Source organism: Populus alba, chromosome 3 (assembly GCF_005239225.2).
Source record: "Populus alba chromosome 3, ASM523922v2, whole genome shotgun sequence".
In the NCBI taxonomy this organism is placed as follows: Eukaryota; Viridiplantae; Streptophyta; class Magnoliopsida; order Malpighiales; family Salicaceae; genus Populus; species Populus alba.
The window spans coordinates 19,901,375-19,919,282 of record NC_133286.1 but is presented as its reverse complement, the minus strand read 5'-3'; the positions used below and the strand labels follow the sequence as shown (position 1 = coordinate 19,919,282).

General features: G+C 36.2%; 4 protein-coding genes across 5 annotated transcripts; 1 reads left to right on the top strand and 3 right to left on the bottom strand.

Moving 5' to 3' along the window:
* Positions 1–2,824: 2,824 nt before the first annotated feature.
* Positions 2,825–6,943, top strand: LOC118054674 (putative leucine-rich repeat receptor-like serine/threonine-protein kinase At2g24130). 2 transcript variants are annotated; one of them, XM_035066344.2, is made up of 3 exons: positions 2,825–3,417; positions 3,599–6,237; positions 6,307–6,943. In XM_035066344.2, exons 2-3 carry the CDS (start codon positions 3,666–3,668, stop codon positions 6,717–6,719), a joined length of 2,985 nt encoding a protein of 994 aa, XP_034922235.1. In that variant the 5' UTR covers positions 2,825–3,417; positions 3,599–3,665; the 3' UTR covers positions 6,720–6,943. The 2 variants fall into 2 exon arrangements, with proteins under 2 accessions (XP_034922235.1, XP_034922234.1); XM_035066343.2 differs by lacking the exon at positions 2,825–3,417 and having other exon boundaries at positions 3,470–6,237.
* Positions 6,944–8,335: 1,392 nt separating this feature from the next.
* On the bottom strand, positions 8,336–10,865 carry LOC118054673 (heat shock cognate 70 kDa protein-like). The gene has a single exon (XM_035066342.2). The coding sequence runs from the start codon at positions 10,344–10,346 to the stop codon at positions 9,459–9,461; it is 888 nt and encodes a 295-aa protein (XP_034922233.1). The 5' UTR covers positions 10,347–10,865; the 3' UTR covers positions 8,336–9,458.
* Positions 8,652–9,436, bottom strand: LOC118054575 (heat shock 70 kDa protein-like). The gene is made up of 2 exons (XM_035066213.1): positions 9,396–9,436; positions 8,652–9,357 (listed from the first exon to the last, which is right to left on the bottom strand). Exons 1-2 carry the CDS (start codon positions 9,434–9,436, stop codon positions 8,652–8,654), a joined length of 747 nt encoding a protein of 248 aa, XP_034922104.1.
* Positions 10,866–12,030: 1,165 nt separating the features above from the next.
* LOC118054672 (shikimate O-hydroxycinnamoyltransferase) lies at positions 12,031–16,664 on the bottom strand. Its single transcript, XM_035066341.2, has 3 exons — positions 16,443–16,664; positions 15,458–15,922; positions 12,031–13,164 (listed from the first exon to the last, which is right to left on the bottom strand). Exons 2-3 carry the CDS (start codon positions 15,863–15,865, stop codon positions 12,277–12,279), a joined length of 1,296 nt encoding a protein of 431 aa, XP_034922232.1. The 5' UTR covers positions 15,866–15,922; positions 16,443–16,664; the 3' UTR covers positions 12,031–12,276.
* Positions 16,665–17,908: the final 1,244 nt, after the last annotated feature.

Below are 17,908 nucleotides of genomic sequence, written 5' to 3'. Positions count from 1 at the left end.
TGGGTATTTAGACTAATTTTCACGTACAACAATTAATTTCTTGATGTTTTAAAGTTAATAATTATATAAAACTCTAAAATTTGTAAAATTTAAATTAATAAATTTTAAAAAATAAATTTAAAATTTGATTAGTTAAAATTTACTTTTTTTATATTGGACGATGTAGGAGCATTTTGATACAACTTGTCCACTAGCAATAAAATTTAGGCAAACGGTCGGTTACTTTGACATTGAAGGACATGGAAATAATCAAATATCGAGTTAAATAATCAAACTATTGCTTCGGAAAGGTCAGATCTCAATGCATAGCTGGCACTTGTGACTCCAAGCAAGCACGCAGAAATTCCTCATCGAATTTTGCACGCCTTTTTGTCTCTACAAATTACAATAGAAGAACTGCTTCCACAATTATTGCGCCCAGGTCAAGATTGAAAGGGGGTTTTTGGAAGTTTGTCGTGGTTGATTTTTAAATTAATTTTTATTATCAAATATATAAAATAATATTTTTTTTATTAATTTTAAGAGTTATTTTTTATATTAGAATATTAAAATAATTTTAAAATATAAAAAAATAATAAATTTAAAATTTAATGAAACATTATTTATAACGTAACTCCAAACCGTTTTCAAATCTAATTCGATTTTGGTTTTTTTTTTTTTCATTTTTTTTTTTCTTTTTTTTCCTTCATTTTTAATTTTTATTTTTACTAGTAAATTAAAAGAAATATGAATTTTTTTCAATAGAAAAAACAAGAAGCCCTTCAAGATAGTAACTATTGTTATAAAAAATTGAAATCATTATTCATACTATCCATCTTATTTTTTTATACCTATGATAATCTAACTATAAAATATTATTTTTTCCCTTATAAATTAAAAGTAATCACGGAAAAGTTAACTCCAGGAAAATATATTTTTTAAAAATAAATTTATAATAAAATGAATAAATTCATGATGTTGATCAAATATGAAAATGTAAAAGAAAAGAACTGTAATCTTTTATATTACTAAAAGTGTTTTTATATAAAAGAAGGATATGTTATTATTAATATTTCTTGTCATTTAGAAAATTAAAAAAAAAAACATGCATAAGAAAACAATGAAAAATATCAAACAAAATATATTTTCAAAGTCAATACAAATTTGACACACTTGAAAAATAAATTTTTAATTCTTGGATATATTGTTTTTGAATAAACTCGAAAAGTATTTTTTTTCCTTAGTTGTATAGAATCTATAGATGTATTGCATTTAAATAGTAAGCTTTATTTTTTCTTCTTTGATTTTTTTTTAAATTAAAGTATTATTTCATTTATAAATAGCCTTAAAGTGACTGCTAATGATTTTTATTATTCATTAAATTAAAAAAAAAAACACCTTCATCATGGTTACTTTTTTATTGCAAGAGGAGTGTTTGGTAAGGGTATTTCTTCCTTTTTTTTCCTTTCTTCCGGTACACTTAAAATGGGCTTAAAAAAATAGCTTGTTGTCGTTTGGGCCACATGGCCCAAACGACAACCATCTTTTGTTTTCACTGCAACACTCAAACCGTTCGGCCTGGCTGTATTATCTGTTTGGCATTGCGGCCAAACCAGCTTTTCAAAAAAATTCAAATTTTTCTTTTTTTTTTACTAAAATTGAGTGTGGTTTGTACTTTTTGGATCGTTTTGATGTGCTGATGTCAAAAATGATTTTTTAAAAAATGAAAAAAACATTATTGGCATGCTTTTCGGCACGAAAAGCTATTTGAAAAGCAATCGCTACCACACTCTCAAACACTCTCTAAATAACTAATCCACATATGGAAAGATTATTTTTTAAAATATTTTTTATTTAAAAATATATTAAAATAATAATTTTTAAAAAATTAATTTTAATATCAATATGTTAAAATATTTGAAAATACTAAAACAAATATTAATTTAAAATAAAAAAATATAAAATTTAATTTAATTTAAAAAAAAACACTTTTAAAATATAAAAATAAATTTCAGAAATGTATATGGGATAGTATTTCTTATGATTAATTGATGAATAATTAAGCCTAAACCCGAAAACCCAGCTCATACATCTAGATCCAATTTCGCATGCCATAAAAGCAAGTTTTTCCGGACTTCATCACTTTCTTTTCAGTATAAAAGTGAAATTTCATCCTCACCATAAGAACATATATATACAGTGATATAAATCAGTACAAAAGGTACCCCAAGAAAAACCTTGTCTGTGTTACCTCCAGCATTCATGGAGGCACCATAGAGTTGAATTCACCGGGATGAAGTCTAACAAGACGTAAATATCCTGTGTAATCTTGAAATTTGAGTATCTAAAAGGGTAAAAACTTGACGAACAAGAGAAAACTTGCACCGTCTCTGTTAAAAAATCACAGATCTGCAGGATCATAGGATAGAGTAGGCCAAAGGCCTTAAAAAATCCTAGCACCACTACTCCATGAGCACCATCCACTTGATGATATCATGATGGAGTGTAGATCCAATCTAAAAGTAAAAGTGAAGAATAAATTGATTATGAAAATGCAATTTGCGAACTAGGAGCGCCTAACTCACGGAGAACAGCTCAAAAAAGCTTGCAAGTGGATCGAAAAAACTGGACAGCCACAAACTTCCCGAAAGAGGGTGGGTCCTAATTCCTAAAAGATTTTGGCATTCTTTTTTATTTTTTAGGAAGGGTATAATGTGTTGGCTTGCATGCACCATGCCAAATCTTTTCTCTCTAAACAAGACTTTCAAGATCATGCCCTGCGGTCTGTGACAAATAATATTAGTGGACAAAGGAATTCGAATCAGAGATCACAAAGAGAAGATACCTCTTGGACTCTAGCTCTCCACCAACTCAACCACCTATTCCAAGCCTAGTGGAGGCTTTCATTTCCATCAAATTCTCCATTTGTGATGATGATGAAGAAATGATAACGAGACAACCAAAAACAATAGACAGACTTGCGCAGAAATTTTGGTTCTTTCTGTACCATGAAAACGAGAGATTCATTCCCGTTGTTTTCGGTTGATATGACTCAGGATTGGCATCTTGTTCCAGAAGGACAAGCCACAGACAGTGGCCTTAGTCATCTGCACTCGAAGAACACTAAGAATGTCAACTGAGCTTTTCTAGAAACAAGTTTTACTCCTATCACACAAAAATGTCAACTGCAGTCCCTGAAAGAAACACGTCTTGCATCCACGATGAACAGGGTAAAGAAATCTCACATGCAACCTCTTTGTGCGTGTATCACAGGCATATGCAACTGTGCAGGCAAAGTAAAGCATATTTCAACAGTAAAGGTTGAAATTGCGCGTGCCCTACTACGAAAAGAAAAAGGATAAGCCAATCTGCTCTGTTGTCCCTTCAATGCATATTCATTTAGGCTTAGTTGAAGGTCTACTCATCATGAGGAAAGAGGTGAGATTAGTTTTTTAGTCCCTCCACAAAATCATAACCTGCACTGAATTTCTTTTTTATTCCTTAGAGATCAATTATCTCTTCATTTGTACCACTCTTTTATTCTATCAATCGCATCTGCACCTCTCTGTTAAAAGTTCAAGATTTTTTTTTCTGACAGTAATTCATTATTATGAAGCAGGATGAAAGTGTAGGGAGCAAGGGTTCTCATAAAAGAAACATTACTGGACACTTACAACAGAAGAAAAATGATCTTCATCGGAACATTTCTGCTGCTGCTCCAGCATTTATTTCTAATGTCTCCTTTTGCAGTTTCAGGTTCTCACCACCATCGTAACCATTCCTTGCTTGCTGACAAGTCTGCTCTTCTAGCATTCAAAAAGACCATAGTTTTTGATCCAAAGTCCATGCTAGCTACCTGGACTGAAGATGGAGATGTCTGCAGCTTCGCAGGTGTCAGATGCAACAAACACCGACACAGTGTGGTAAAACTCAATCTGTCCCGCAGTGAACTCACAGGGCCACTGTCTCCCATCATTTCAAATCTCAGCGGGCTTCGAAATCTCAGTCTTTCCGAGAATAACTTTTATGGCATTATTCCTCCTGAATTTTCTTCTCTTCAGCATCTGCATTCTCTCTTGCTAGACAGCAACAATCTACATGGCCCATTTCCAGAATTTCTTTCCATTCTTCCCAACCTTACTGTGCTATCTCTCAACGGAAACCATTTGACGGGCACACTTCCACCTTCCTTCTTCTCAAACTGCACTTCATTAGCAAATATAGACCTGTCCCAGAACTTGCTCACAGGCCGGATTCCTGAAGAGATCGGAAATTGTCCAGGCATCTGGAACCTCAATTTGTACAACAATCAATTTACAGGAGAACTTCCTGCATCTTTAGCCAACATTTCAGAGTTATATAATATAGATGTAGAGTATAACAATCTCACTGGAGAATTGCCTGCAAATATCATAGGGAAACTATATTCAGTTGTCTCACTGCATTTATCGTATAATAATATGGTCAGCCATGATCGCAACACCAACCTCGAGCCATTCTTCACGGCACTTGCAAATTGTACCGAATTAGAGGAGCTCGAGATGGCTGGTATGAATCTTGGAGGAAGATTGCCCAGTTCCATTGGCCGACTTAGTGTCAATCTAGATACCATGTTAATGCAAGAAAACAGGATCTCTGGAATGATCCCTTCAGAAATAGCACATCTTTCCAATCTTACAGTGCTGAATTTGACATCCAATTCTCTAAATGGAACCATTCCAGCTGAAATCAACCAGATGTCTTCCTTGGAGCAGCTTTTCTTATCACACAACTTATTAACTGGTGCAATTCCAGCAGCATTATGTCAGCTCCCTCGTCTTGGTCTGCTTGACTTGTCAAACAATCAACTCTCCGGTGAAATTCCTGCAACTCTAGGAAACTTGGTTCGACTGAGTTTTCTGTTTCTCAACAACAACCTCCTTTCAGGAACTATTCCTCCAACATTAGGGCAGTGCACTGATCTGTCCAAGCTGGATTTGTCCTATAACAAATTGACAGGGAGCATCCCTGCAGAAATATCGGGTATACGTGAGATCCGAAGATTTCTAAATCTTTCACACAATCATCTTGATGGTCCTTTACCTATAGAACTCAGTAAGCTGGAAAATGTGGAAGAGATAGATGTTTCATCAAACAACCTCAGTGGAAGTGTCTTCTTTCAGATATCAAGCTGCATCGCAGTGAAGCTGATAAATTTCTCACGTAATTCTATTGAAGGGCACCTGCCTGATTCCATTGGTGATCTAAAGAACCTTGAATCCTTTGATGTTTCCGGAAACCACTTGTCTGGAGGGATCCCGACAAGCCTCAACAAAATTCAAAGCCTCAGTTTCCTAAATCTTTCTTTCAACAACTTTGCAGGAGTAATACCCTCTGGCGGTGTCTTCAATTCTGTCACAGATAAGTCATTCTTAGGTAATCGGCATCTTTGTGGCACAGTTTATGGCATGCCGAAATGCTCTCGAAAAAGAAATTGGTTTCACTCACGTATGTTGATTATATTTGTACTGGTCATATTTGCATCAGCTATCTTAACAACAATATGTTGTGTGATTGGAATCCGCCGCATCAAGGCAAATGTTTCCTCTGGAAACTCAGTGGACACAGAGCTGGCAAGAAAACAAAAAACACCGGAACTGATCCACAATTTTCCAAGAATTACATATAGAGAACTCTTGGAAGCCACAGAAGGATTTGAGGAGCAGAGACTACTTGGGACGGGTGGCTATGGCCGTGTTTACAAGGGACTTCTTCAAGATGGGACAGCCATAGCCGTAAAGGTATTGCAGTTGCAGTCTGGAAATTCAACCAAGAGTTTTAACAGGGAATGCCAGGTGTTGAAGAGGATTAGGCACAGAAATTTGATAAGGATCATAACAGCATGCAGTCTTCCTGATTTCAAGGCTCTTGTTCTTCCATACATGGCAAACGGAAGCTTGGATAGCCGTTTATATCCACATTCAGAGACAGGTTTGGGTTCATGCAGTTCCGATTTGACTCTTCTCCAGAGGGTTAGCATTTGCAGTGACATAGCAGAAGGAATGGCCTATCTGCATCACCACTCTCCTGTTAAAGTCATACATTGTGATCTAAAGCCAAGTAATGTTCTTCTCAACGATGACATGACCGCTCTGGTTTCTGATTTTGGTATAGCAAGATTAGTTATGACTGTTGCGGGTGGAAACGGTGGGACGGTTGACAATATGGGAAACTCTACAGCAAATTTGGTATGCGGATCAGTTGGATATATCGCACCAGGTACAAATTTCTAAATTACTTCACATTGATATAAAAACGAGTAAATCACTTTGAATTCTTATAATGCAGAGTATGGGTTTGGATCAAACACTTCTACAAAAGGAGATGTTTACAGCTTTGGCGTTCTAGTTCTTGAGATTTTGACCAGAAAAAGGCCAACAGATGCCATGTTTGTTGATGGGCTAAACCTACACAAATGGGTGAAGACTCACTACCATGGGAGAGTGGAAAGAGTGGTAGACTCTTCCTTGATGAGAGCTTCAAGAGATCAATCTCCTGAAGTGAAAAGGATGTGGGAAGTTGCAATCGGAGAATTAGCTGAGCTGGGTATTCTTTGCACTCAGGAGTCCCCCACTACCAGGCCTACAATGCTCGATGCTGCTGATGACTTGGACAGACTAAAGAGGTATCTCAGTGGCGACACAACTGCCACTTTTGCTTCCTCTCTAGGAATGTCGTCATCCACGCTCAGTGATGACTAACACCTTCCCTATTTTCTGTACATGCACTGTAACGCCTCTGGCATCAGAATATTATTTTGAACTTTCAAGAATTTGACTAAAAATCACCAGCAAGTCTCTCTTCTTTCTCCAGACAATAAGATATATACATTCCCGAATTTCAAATGTAAAAAGCTTGAGCCAAACCACACGCTATCAGAAGGGAATGCCTAGCTGTTATGCCTACACGCCTCTTTCCCACAAGTAATGCCATCAATTATAAATTCACCATAAAATCTATGAAATCAAGCAAACACTAACACGAAATACTTAAAGCCAACTGATAGTTTTCGTTTACAATTGTTTCTTTCTTTTACTCTCTTGGGGGAGAAGGGGATGGAAAGGAGTAACAAAGTGACATCAGATCTTCTATCCCAAGCTCCAACCAGAAACAATTCTGCTGCCAGAGAACACCACATTACAACGCGTTTTCCACCAAGGCTATATGATTCCTGAGTTACTTTCATGCAATTAGTAGGAGCAGAATCACACGAATGTGAAGTGGGATGATGTTCCACTATAGCGACCACCATCAACCTCTTGATATCTTATTTCGAAGACCAAACCATTATCAGAGCTTCTATAGTTAATGGATGCCGCTTGGATGTTCCGGTAGCTAAACATTGGAGGCACTACGAAGGCTTTTGCAATAATAATAATAATAATAATAATAAAGATGGGAACTACAGGTTTTATTCCACTAGCCATCCTCTTTTTGTCAGATAATTGGAACACAAATTGCTATTGAAATCTCCCATCTAAGCTAATCTCCATCATGAGGCTTGGACCGTGTATAAGAATCAAGCATAACAAATCACTTTATGGTTTTTGAAGATTTTGTGTCTTTGCTTAATCTAAACCAGCAACCCACTTGATAAAAGAAGATGAATCACACAACTGCATGATTCCCTTATTTAAGTTAACAAAGAATTTTCTCCAGAGCCATTAACATTTAACAATAGGATTATCATATCTTGTCGCTATCTTCTTTATCAATGGACCAAATTAAAAATTCTAAAGTGGGTTAGTTTTAAAGTACAAGCAAGGGATTCAGCCATGATGTTTTAGCCATTGTTGTTATAGGTTTCCTTGTTCTAAATCTTCAGACAAACATATAAAGAAGCATATATTAAAGAAATACTTCCCACTGACCCTTTTCTTGAAACATATATTAAATCATATATTCCATTTTTTATGTTTTAAACTGCAGAAATACGGATGGGCACCCGTCCAATGGTTTTGGTTTCCTTCACACTACTGGAACCAAGACTTGACCTTTTGATGAGGCTCCCTGGCCGTATTTTCGTAGATATAAGCTGCCATTTCACATTTAACCATGCCCACCAAAGACCATTGCATGGGCAGAGCAGAGAAATCTGTCCACGAGCTCTCTCTAATTATGAGAACCCATTTGGGAATGGCTTCCTAAGTTATTCGCGAGAACGAAGATATAAGATACAAGACTAGTGTAATTTTCTCAATCTACCAAATCCTAAGAAGCAATAGTTTCTTGCTAGTCTATGGAAGTTGCAGGAGATTGGGGATGATATGGTAGTCTAAGCTAAGTTCTAACATCAAAACCCAACAAAGAAATCAAAGAAAGAAAGAAAACATATTCAAGATTTTTTATTCACTAAAATCAAACTGGATATCTTTTACGTAAGTATTGATATAGATTTCCATACATGTGAATCCCTCAAGCCTCAACTAAAACTTTACATTACATAGGAATTCTGTCAAACGTGACAAGCCCAAACAGATCAGAAGGGCAGAGAGGCAAAACAGAACACCCTGCTTGCCCAAGGTCATGCCTCAATCAACTTCCTCAATCTTCGGTCCAGCACCAGAACCTCCGGAGCTAGGCTTGCCATAACCACCATTTGGCATCTCAGCACCACCACCCATTGACACGTCTCAACCAGCGCCTTGATACATCTTTGCAATAATTGGATTGCAGAAGCCCTCTAACTCCTCCTGTTTGTCTGCAAATTCATCCACCTCTGCCAATTGGTTCCTTTCCAACCACTCAATAGTCTCATCAATTGCTTTCTCAATCTTCTGCTTGCCAGCTGGATCCAATTTCCCTGCAAACTTCTCATCCTTCACTGTATTTCTCATATTGTAAACATAATTCTCCAATGAGTTCTTGGCATCCACCTTCTTCTTAACCTCCCCATCCTCTGCCTTGTACTTCTCTGCTTCCTGCACCATTCTCTCAATCTCATCTTTGCTCAATCTTCCCTTGTCATTGATGATGGTGATCTTGTTCTTCACTCCTGCATTCCTAACCTCCGCAGAAACATTTAGAATTCCATTAGCATCAATATCGAAACATACTTTGATCTGAGGGACTCCTCTTGGGGCTCGAGGAATGCCTGTGAGCTCGAGTTCACCAAGAAGATCATTGTATTTGTTTCTAGCACCTCCACTTTTATAAACCTGAACAAGCACTCTTGGCTGATTATCAGAACATGTAGAGAAGATTAGCTCCTTCTTGGTGGGAATCTTTGTGTTTCTTGGAATCAAAACTGTCTTTACATCACCAGCAGTCTTAATCCCAAGGCTTAGAGGAGTGACATCAAAAACAGGCAAATCTTGAACCTTCTCATTCCCTTCACCACTCAAAATTGCAGCTTGGACAGCAGCACCATAAGCAACAGCTTCATCAGGATTGATGCTCTTGCAAAGTTCCTTGCCATTGAAGAAGTCTTGCAAGAGTTGTCAATCGTAATATCCTTCAAACAGAGAATCAATCTCAATCGTCGTCTGTGTAGTCGAAGACAAAGTCCTCTTCGCCCTCTCACAGGAAGTCCTCAACCTTCTCAAAGCTCTTGGATTACCACTAATATCCTTCTTGTGCTTCCTCTTGAACTCCGCAAAAAAATGATCAACAAGCCTGTTATCGAAGTCCTCACCTCCAAGATGAGTATCACCAGCAGTAGCCTTCACTTCAAAAATCCCCTCCTCGATCGTCAACAGAGAAACGTCAAAAGTTGCACCACCAAGATCGAAAATAAGCACATTCTGCTCGCCGCTTCGAGATTCCTTTTTATCCAAACCATAAGCAATAGCAGCTGCAGTAGGCTCATTGATAATCCTCAAAACATTGAGCCCAGAAATAGCACCAGCATCCTTCGTAGCCTGCCTTTGCAAGTCATCAAAATAAGCAGGCACAGTCACCACAGCATTCTTTACAGAAGGACCCAGATAAGCCTCAGCAATCTCCATCATTTTCATCAAAACCATAGAAGATATCTCCTCAGCGGAAAACTGCTTCTCTTCACCTTTATGCCTAACAACAATCATAGGCTTACAACCAGGACCTGGAATCACCTTAAAAGGCCACAGCTTCATGTCACGCTGAACAGAAGGGTCGGAGAAACCCCTGCCAATAAGTCTTTTCGCGTCAAAAACAGTGTTTTGAGGATTCATGGCAACTTGGTTCTTGGCTGCATCACCTATCAAACGTTCAGTATCAGTGAAGGCAACATAAGATGGAGTCGTTCTATTCCCTTGGTCATTGGCTATGATCTCTACACGATCATTCTGCCACACACCTACACAACTGTAGCTTGTGCCAAGATCAATTCCAATGGCCTTTCTTTCCATGTGTACTCACCTTCAAGGCTTCAACGACTTAGAGTCTCCAAAGAAAGACTTGGCCTTGAAAAAAAAAAAAAAAAGCAAGTGTTCGTTTTCTTGGGTTTTTAGAGATCTTTCTTATTGGCTTCAAGTTTGAGTTGATATGTGCTGTTCAAGGGAGGTAATGGAGAAATTCCGAGAGGAGAGTGGAAGAGGGTAAGCTACGAGAGATATTATTGTCGGGGACGAAGAGACTGATTCGAAATTTCCCTAACTTGTGCATATAATTGTAACAGAGGAAAGATGACTTGAAAAAGTGAAAGAACTTCGTTGGGAACAAAAACTTGCATCCAAAGCGATGCTCCTAAAGCTACTATTTTAAAATCCAAATATTCAAATTTTCGTTTATATAAATGATTTTTAAAAATATTTTATTGCTATTTGAGATTTTGTTTTTCACTGCATTATACATATTTTATATGTTTTTTTTTATTTATCCTTATTTTTTTAGCTTATCTTAAAAAATAATTGAGTTTAATTATCAAAAATACAAAATAAACTTATATTTTTTTTTAATAATCTTCTTCATTATTGTTTTAATAATATAATATTATATAAATACAAAGTAAAAGATTACAAAAAAGCAAGTGTTAATTAGTAAAATAATCAAATAAAAAACATAAAATATAATTTTTTATTTTATTTATAGGGTAAATAAAAATTAATAAACTTGATGTAGAAAAATATTATAAGAAAATAGAAAATAGAAAATAAAAATAATAAAATATAAAAATTGTTGGGTCACTCCTGAAAAAGCCCCAGCACACTTAAGTCTAGTTTAGGCCCGGCTATATATATATATAATACATCACTCATGCTTTAAAACACTTCATTTGTTTTATGTTTTTCACTAAAATACATATCTAAAAAATCTAATAAACTTTCTAAGCACAAATCTAAGCTCAAATATTATTAATAAATAAAAATATCAATACAAAATTCGAATGTAATTTTTTTAGATATGAAATTCAAATCATCATGTATTCCTCTTCCAAAAATAATATGTTTAATTTAAGTATCTATGAATTAACTAAATCTGATATTTTGACATTCTTGTATTTTCTCTTCCTCTCCTCTTTTTGTTTTTCTGATTATTCATGATTTTTAAATTCATATTTTTTACTTTTTTTGTTGAAACAAATCTAGTGGTAAAAAATATCAAAAAACTTCATTTTTTTTAATTTTTTTTTTCTAACTAAAATGCACATCTAAAAAATCTAATAAACTCTCTAAATACAAATCTAAGCTCAAATATCATTAATAAATAAATAAAATCAATACAAAATTCTAATGCAAGGATTTTAGATATAGATATAAAATTCAAATTATCAAGGTATGTTTGAATTAATCACGACAGTCTTTAGTTATCAAAAATAAAATCTAACTTAATTTTCGACATTCCTCTTTTTTCTATTCCTCTCCTCTCTTTTTTATCTTATTATTCATGATTTTTAAATTTATATTTTTTTTACTCTTTTTTTTTTTTTTTTGAACAAATCTAGTGGTAAAAAATATTCAAACAACACCAAATTATTCTATGAAAAACAAGGTAAAAAAGTCATTAAATTTCTTGTTTTCGTCTTTGGTCAGCATGTCCTCTCAAAATGAAGGAGAAACATTTTGGATTTTGTTGTCTCCATCTCCACCAAACTAAACATGATATTCTGTGTCGTATTTATTCCTTCCATCCTATACTTCGAAGTTCGAGGCAAATACATAAATATGTACAACATAAGCCCTCGTGAGAGCGCATTATCCTTTCAAATAGTCTTCCATGCATCAAACCATGTCCGAAAAGAAAAGAAAAGAAAAGAAAAGAAAAACCTGAGCTTTTCCAGCCTGATTTACTGAAGGGAGGACAGAAACCATGACAGGATAATAGCCTCGGCTGCTTCTGTTAAATGTCATATATAAACTTCTCAAATAGTTTCATGTGTTCAGCTTGCAAAGATATGGCTACTGACATGCTCCCGTCATTTGTGGAGCTTGGTATGATGAATGATAAGCCCTCGTATGCGATCCCACCAGGCCCCATAAAAAGAGGTCTTCCCCAGCCAAAATCTGCATCATGGATTGGCAGTCTAACCCAGCTAGTAATCCCAAGATTGGGGCACCGGAAAGTATGGGCACCGCGAACAAGGGCTGTTAGATCTGGCTGAAGCTCTAGGAAATCAAGGGCTGACCTTAGATAATCATTGTCCATGCGAACCAATGAATCATGAATTTTTCCTGCAGCATACCATGTTGGCTTTGATTGAATTTCACCTGCTACTGCAATTGGTGTTGCTGTAAAGATTACATTGCCAAAGTAACCAGGTGGAAGTGTAGGGCGCAGTCTTGACCGACCATCTGTAGCGATATATAACTTGGTTTCTTGATCGTCAGGAAGTCCGCGTGCCTTACATGCTGATCTCCATACATGACCCGCCAACATTTCATATGAGCTATAGCCAATAATGTTTCCACCTTCCTTTGCTTTGGCTTTGAGGGTGTTGAGCTGATCCCTGGTCAACTTAAAAATGGAGACCGCTGTGCTCTCTGGTTTTGAGGTTTCAAGAACGGTTTTCATGGCTGGTGGAGGCTGGTACTCAACGTGGTGGAATGCAGGTTGGGGTGGGTCTCTGGCACGGAGAAGGGTCCTGTCAATGAAGGGTGGAATTGTAAGGTCAAGACCACGAGCCATATCTGACCATGTATTCACAAAGTGAAGACCAGAAAACCCATCCGCTGCATGGTGTTGCATACCAACACCAAGTGAAACTCCTCCGCATTTGAAATAGGTCACCTGCCGAGAATCAAATCATAAACATGCTTATAGTGCGCTCATAGTAGCATCAAAACAAATTAGATTTAAGTGATTGATAGACTTGGCTAGTTACGTATCAGACCAAACCCAGGAGATTACTATTTCAAGCAGAGTTCTTTATTCCAGTAAAGAAAAATGCAACTGCAATCAACAGAAAAATATCTTTGAGTGCATTCAGGAGCTTGAGAAGTATCCATGCCATCTAGAAGTTGAATTTTCTTTCTAATTTGTGAATATGCGGTAAGATGGCAGGTCTGTTTTCATTGGTGGCTCTACTACTCACTCATTACCACTTGCCAGTCACAAAAAAAAATAAAAACCCAGGTCTACTTCATTTATTATGCCCAACTAGCAAATACTATGATAACGTGAATTCATCAAAGTTTGATGATAAAAATTCTTTCCGAAAAGCATGGAAACAGAGTGTACATAAAAAATTGAAGTACACAAACCATTTGAGACAGATGAGCATAGCCTAACAAAAGGCAAACCAAATTTCTATATACCAAGTCAATAAATTCAACACAAAGAAAAAACCAATGTCAGAGTTACCAGCTTTCTTAAGTGGAAATATTCTCAACTACCTCCCTTTAAATCCTTAGTTGAGTTTTAAATGTATTTTACACAATTTAGCGGCGAACTATTTGTCATCAGAAGAGCTTAGCAGAGTGTAAGGACTGGACATTTCAAATGAGATACCTTCAAGATATCTTGGAGCATGGCAAGATGACAGTTCTGTAATTACCAGAATCGCTCACCTCAAATGATGATGTGAACGATTACAATACCATTGAATCGATGCTCAAGTGAATTTGGGTCATGTTGTAATAACTTTTAAAGTTCCCACCAATAAAATTTATGTGCAGATGCAGTAAATGATATCAAGTAAATGTATTGTTGTCTACATTACTGCAGTACTCTGTTCCTACCATCACAACTAACAACTCCGTGTGCAATATACTCTGTTTGTCGAATTTATGTGAATCATGGTCACATCCAATCCTTATAGGGCAACTTCAAAATGTGTAGTAGGATAACATAAGGTTATTAGCTACCCATTAATTTCTCTAAAGTCATCTATCGAACACCCACCCATCAAGTTGGGACAGCCAGCGTGCAAATGATCACAACAATACAGCAATTCAAAACTAAACTGGACCTCTTCCTTTTCTTTTTCTCGACACGAAACTAAACCTCATATAAATGATCAATCTGAAAACCATTTCAAACAAAATTATATTGGGCAATAAATGCTCAAAAGTCAAAACATTACCAAGAATTCAATCAACCTCATCCTTTTTTCTCCATGATTTTATGATAAATAAAGTATGCAAGTGATTTAAACAGTTACATGGTGCCCTTAAACTTTAGATGGATTAAATTGTCTTGATTATCTGTGAAGTTTGAGGTAAAATGCTAACCACTAAAAATGTTTTATAAACTGACTAAACAAACTTACTTTATGCTATCTTCAAATCTTGTTGCGGAGACTTCTTGACATCAAAATTTCAGGGTGTTTGCTGGTTACTGTTATTATTGGTATGGAAGAAACACTACTAGGATGTTCAGTATACTTTCAAATATAAGAAGATGGGTATGGTCTTCCCCTATAGGTATGAAAAAAGGAAGTTTATGCAAACTTAAGTTTGTTCAATGTGATTTTGTCAAACTAGGAGGTTAAACTGCATTTTCTCCAATAAATTCATGAATTAGGTGATGAGAGTTGTGTACATTACAATTCATCTCAAACTTTGGGTAAATGATGTTAGATAAGACCTGCTAGTGAATGAAAAAACCCAAGTTGCTTCTACTGATAGGTTTCCAAATCAAATTTTGATGCCATATAACATCCAAATCATAAATTCTAGAGTAGATACGCGTTTACAAAACACTCCAGGACAGCTTGACCTAGCATTTTCTTTTCTGGCCTAGAAAAAGTGAATCCAGAGCCTGTGGGTGACTTGAGAAATTTTATGTTCATAGCAGATCTCTCTTACATGAAGATTATCCCATCCAACCACAATGGAAACTCGTCAGTTGAAACAACAGTTGAATTGACTCACTTGTGCAGCTTAGAAGGATACATTTATGGCTTCTTAAGAAATCAGGCCTTGAAGAGGAGGATTTTAAGAGGCACATTTACACCATAATTCATGCAACATGTTCAAAATCGAAAGATAAATCACATAATTAATTCACTTGTGTGCTGGCTCAAAGGATCAAAAATAAATAATTCTCATATTAGATGAAAATAAAAATAGAAGAAACATACCTGCAAAACCAAAAGAGGATAAGTAGATATCCCGCCAGAGTAATCCACAGTTGGAATAAGCTGCTTGAGCTCTAAAGTGGGTGCGAAATCACCAAAATCAGCAACAACTGAGGCGGTCTCAGCCTCAACAAACAACACTCCCTCAGCATTGCAATCGATCTCGATGCGGCCATCCTCATCTCTACGTAACCGCCCTGCCATAGGGTAGAATGGTACAAGGGCCTTACTCAAAGCCTCTTTGAGCACTTTTGCATCAAAGAAGTTTGAGGCACCTGTGGGCCTATAAAAGTAGACACTCGGGGTGTGGAATCTCGGTACCACCAGGTCCACATTAGAATTCCACAGCCCCCTCCGGGGCGTCTCCTCTGCCGGCTGCACCATGGTTGATTCCTTCACATTGATTATCATCTTTCCCCGTGCTAATGCTCTATTTACCGATTCTATGCCACTTCCACCCCAAGTTCTCTGCAGTTTCAAAGACAAATTGTCACAAATTGATAATGGATATCCTTTAAATTGTGATCGTTACCCTTTCCAGCCCCAGCCTGTTTATGTGCCACAAAGTTCTTGGTGGTTGCACATTTAAATGCAGTGGCTGGCATTAATAAATAGTGAAAAATGAAATCTTTCGGTTGTAGAAACATGTGTGAAACACCAAAAAAAGAACAGGCCTTCCTTTTTCCCTCTTAAATCTTACAATCTGAAAACGACTCCATAAACCATAACTCCTGAACCAAAAGAAAAGGAACTGGATGCATCTATATCACTATCACTTAAAACACAAAATCAATGTATCCATATCTTCCCCAGTACAATGGCACAGAAGTATTTAATAACTTAAAAAACATTAAAATCAACCCTTTAACTCGTGCATTTGTTAGTCTAACTTCGGTTTTAAACGACCTTGTTTGCTTAAAAACCCAAAGAAGAGAGAGAAGGGACGCAGGAATTAAATCAAGAACAAACATATGAAGAGGTAGCATACCTGTGAGCCAGAGAGGCACTAGAGCAGAGAAGGGGAGAGAAAATATTGAAGACAAAAGGTGGGTTCGAGAGAGGGTGAACAAAGGTCAATGGAGTCGCCACCTTCCAATGGAGTTGGTGGAAGGATGTTGGAGGGGCACCTTATAGTAAATCTGTGAGGAGCAATTTTGTTTTTTCGATTTTCTATTGGTGCTCACCAACCCCAGCCTTATGACATTGACTTTTCATCACTCCCACGTTAACCAAAGAATCACCAACTTTATCTTTATTAGCTAAGAAAACTGTTTGGTATTTTTGGAAGCAGATCAAGCTGGTGAGAATTCATCGCGCAAGCAAATTATCAGAGAATACATTTGGGCTTCAAGCGGGGTGGGAGATGGGAAAAAAATTACGGGTTCAAAACTTCGAGTCGCTGTTGAAAAGAGGCAGCGAGGCTCTCATTCCGCCATAAGAATTCTTATGAAAAATGTCTTAAAAGGGCCTGTTCATGTAATAATTAAGGAAAAGTTTATTATTAAACCCGTTTAATAGATTAACCCTGCAACGTAGCTCGGGTTAGAATTGGAAAAACAATTCTTAAAAATATAATTGGCCGCAGTGCTAAACAAGACCGAATACATCCATGTTGGAATACAAATCTCAAACCAGTAAAGTATCCGACATCTTCAAAATGCAAATAATTAAAGTGAAGAAATCATCCCGTCAATTAAAGTGGATAGTCCTAAAAGTTCAGTCTTTTAGTGAGATCAATCGAGAAAGGATCTGATTTTCGCAAATAACCACTTCACCGACCCATGGTCACAAAATCAAGATGCGCATGATTTATTTGCAAGAAAGAAAAAAAAATAGAGAAGAAGAAGATGTTTTTTAAATAGACAATGGGGATTGTTTTTTATTATTATTTTAATTGAAAGGGTTTTTAAGAGAGTGGTTGTGATTATTTTTTAAAGTGTTTTTATTAAAAAAATATTTTTTATTTTTAGTATATTAAAATGATATAAAAATATAAAAAAATATAATTTAAAATAAAAAATTAAATTTTTTAAAAAATATTTTAACAGAGTTGGACTACACGGTGCGGTGAAAGTGGTAGTCTTCATCATAAAATAATGATTAAACAAAATAGAATCAACGTAACTTTAACCAAATAAATTAGAGTCAATAAACATCTTTTACTTGAGAAAAATATCAGATAAATAATTGTTATACGGACTTTTTCTTTTTTTTGTATGTTAAAAAAATTGAACCGATTACTCTAGCTACGAATTAAACCGACTCAAAGCTAAACCGATTTGTTCGGCGGGCTTAATTATGCATGAAAGGGACAATACTATTCACCCAGAAAGGGAAAAAGTAAATGCACAATTGTGATGTATCCTCCACGTGGCCAGCATGATCCATCTACTTACAGTTTTTAATCATTTCAAAGTAATAAAAACCCAACCACGATTCTTGCCTTGGTTTCGA

Excerpts from the sequence above, each read along its gene's own strand:
- LOC118054674 (XM_035066344.2), top strand. The coding sequence starts at position 3,666 with ATGATCTTCATCGGAACATTTCTGCTGCTGCTCCAGCATTTATTTCTA. Across the intron at positions 6,238-6,306 it reads AGTTGGATATATCGCACCAG|AGTATGGGTTTGGATCAAAC; the intron begins GTACAAATTTCT and ends CTTATAATGCAG.
- LOC118054575 (XM_035066213.1), bottom strand. The coding sequence starts at position 9,436 with ATGGCAAGGAACTTTGCAAGAGCATCAATCCTGATGAAGCT. Across the intron at positions 9,358-9,395 it reads GCATCAATCCTGATGAAGCT|TGGTGAAGGGAATGAGAAGG; the intron begins GTTGCTTATGGT and ends TGCAATTTTGAG.
- LOC118054673 (XM_035066342.2), bottom strand. The coding sequence starts at position 10,346 with ATGGAAAGAAAGGCCATTGGAATTGATCTTGGCACAAGCTACAGTTGT.
- LOC118054672 (XM_035066341.2), bottom strand. The coding sequence starts at position 15,865 with ATGATAATCAATGTGAAGGAATCAACCATGGTGCAGCCGGCAGAGGAG. Across the intron at positions 13,165-15,457 it reads ATCCTCTTTTGGTTTTGCAG|GTGACCTATTTCAAATGCGG; the intron begins GTATGTTTCTTC and ends GATTCTCGGCAG.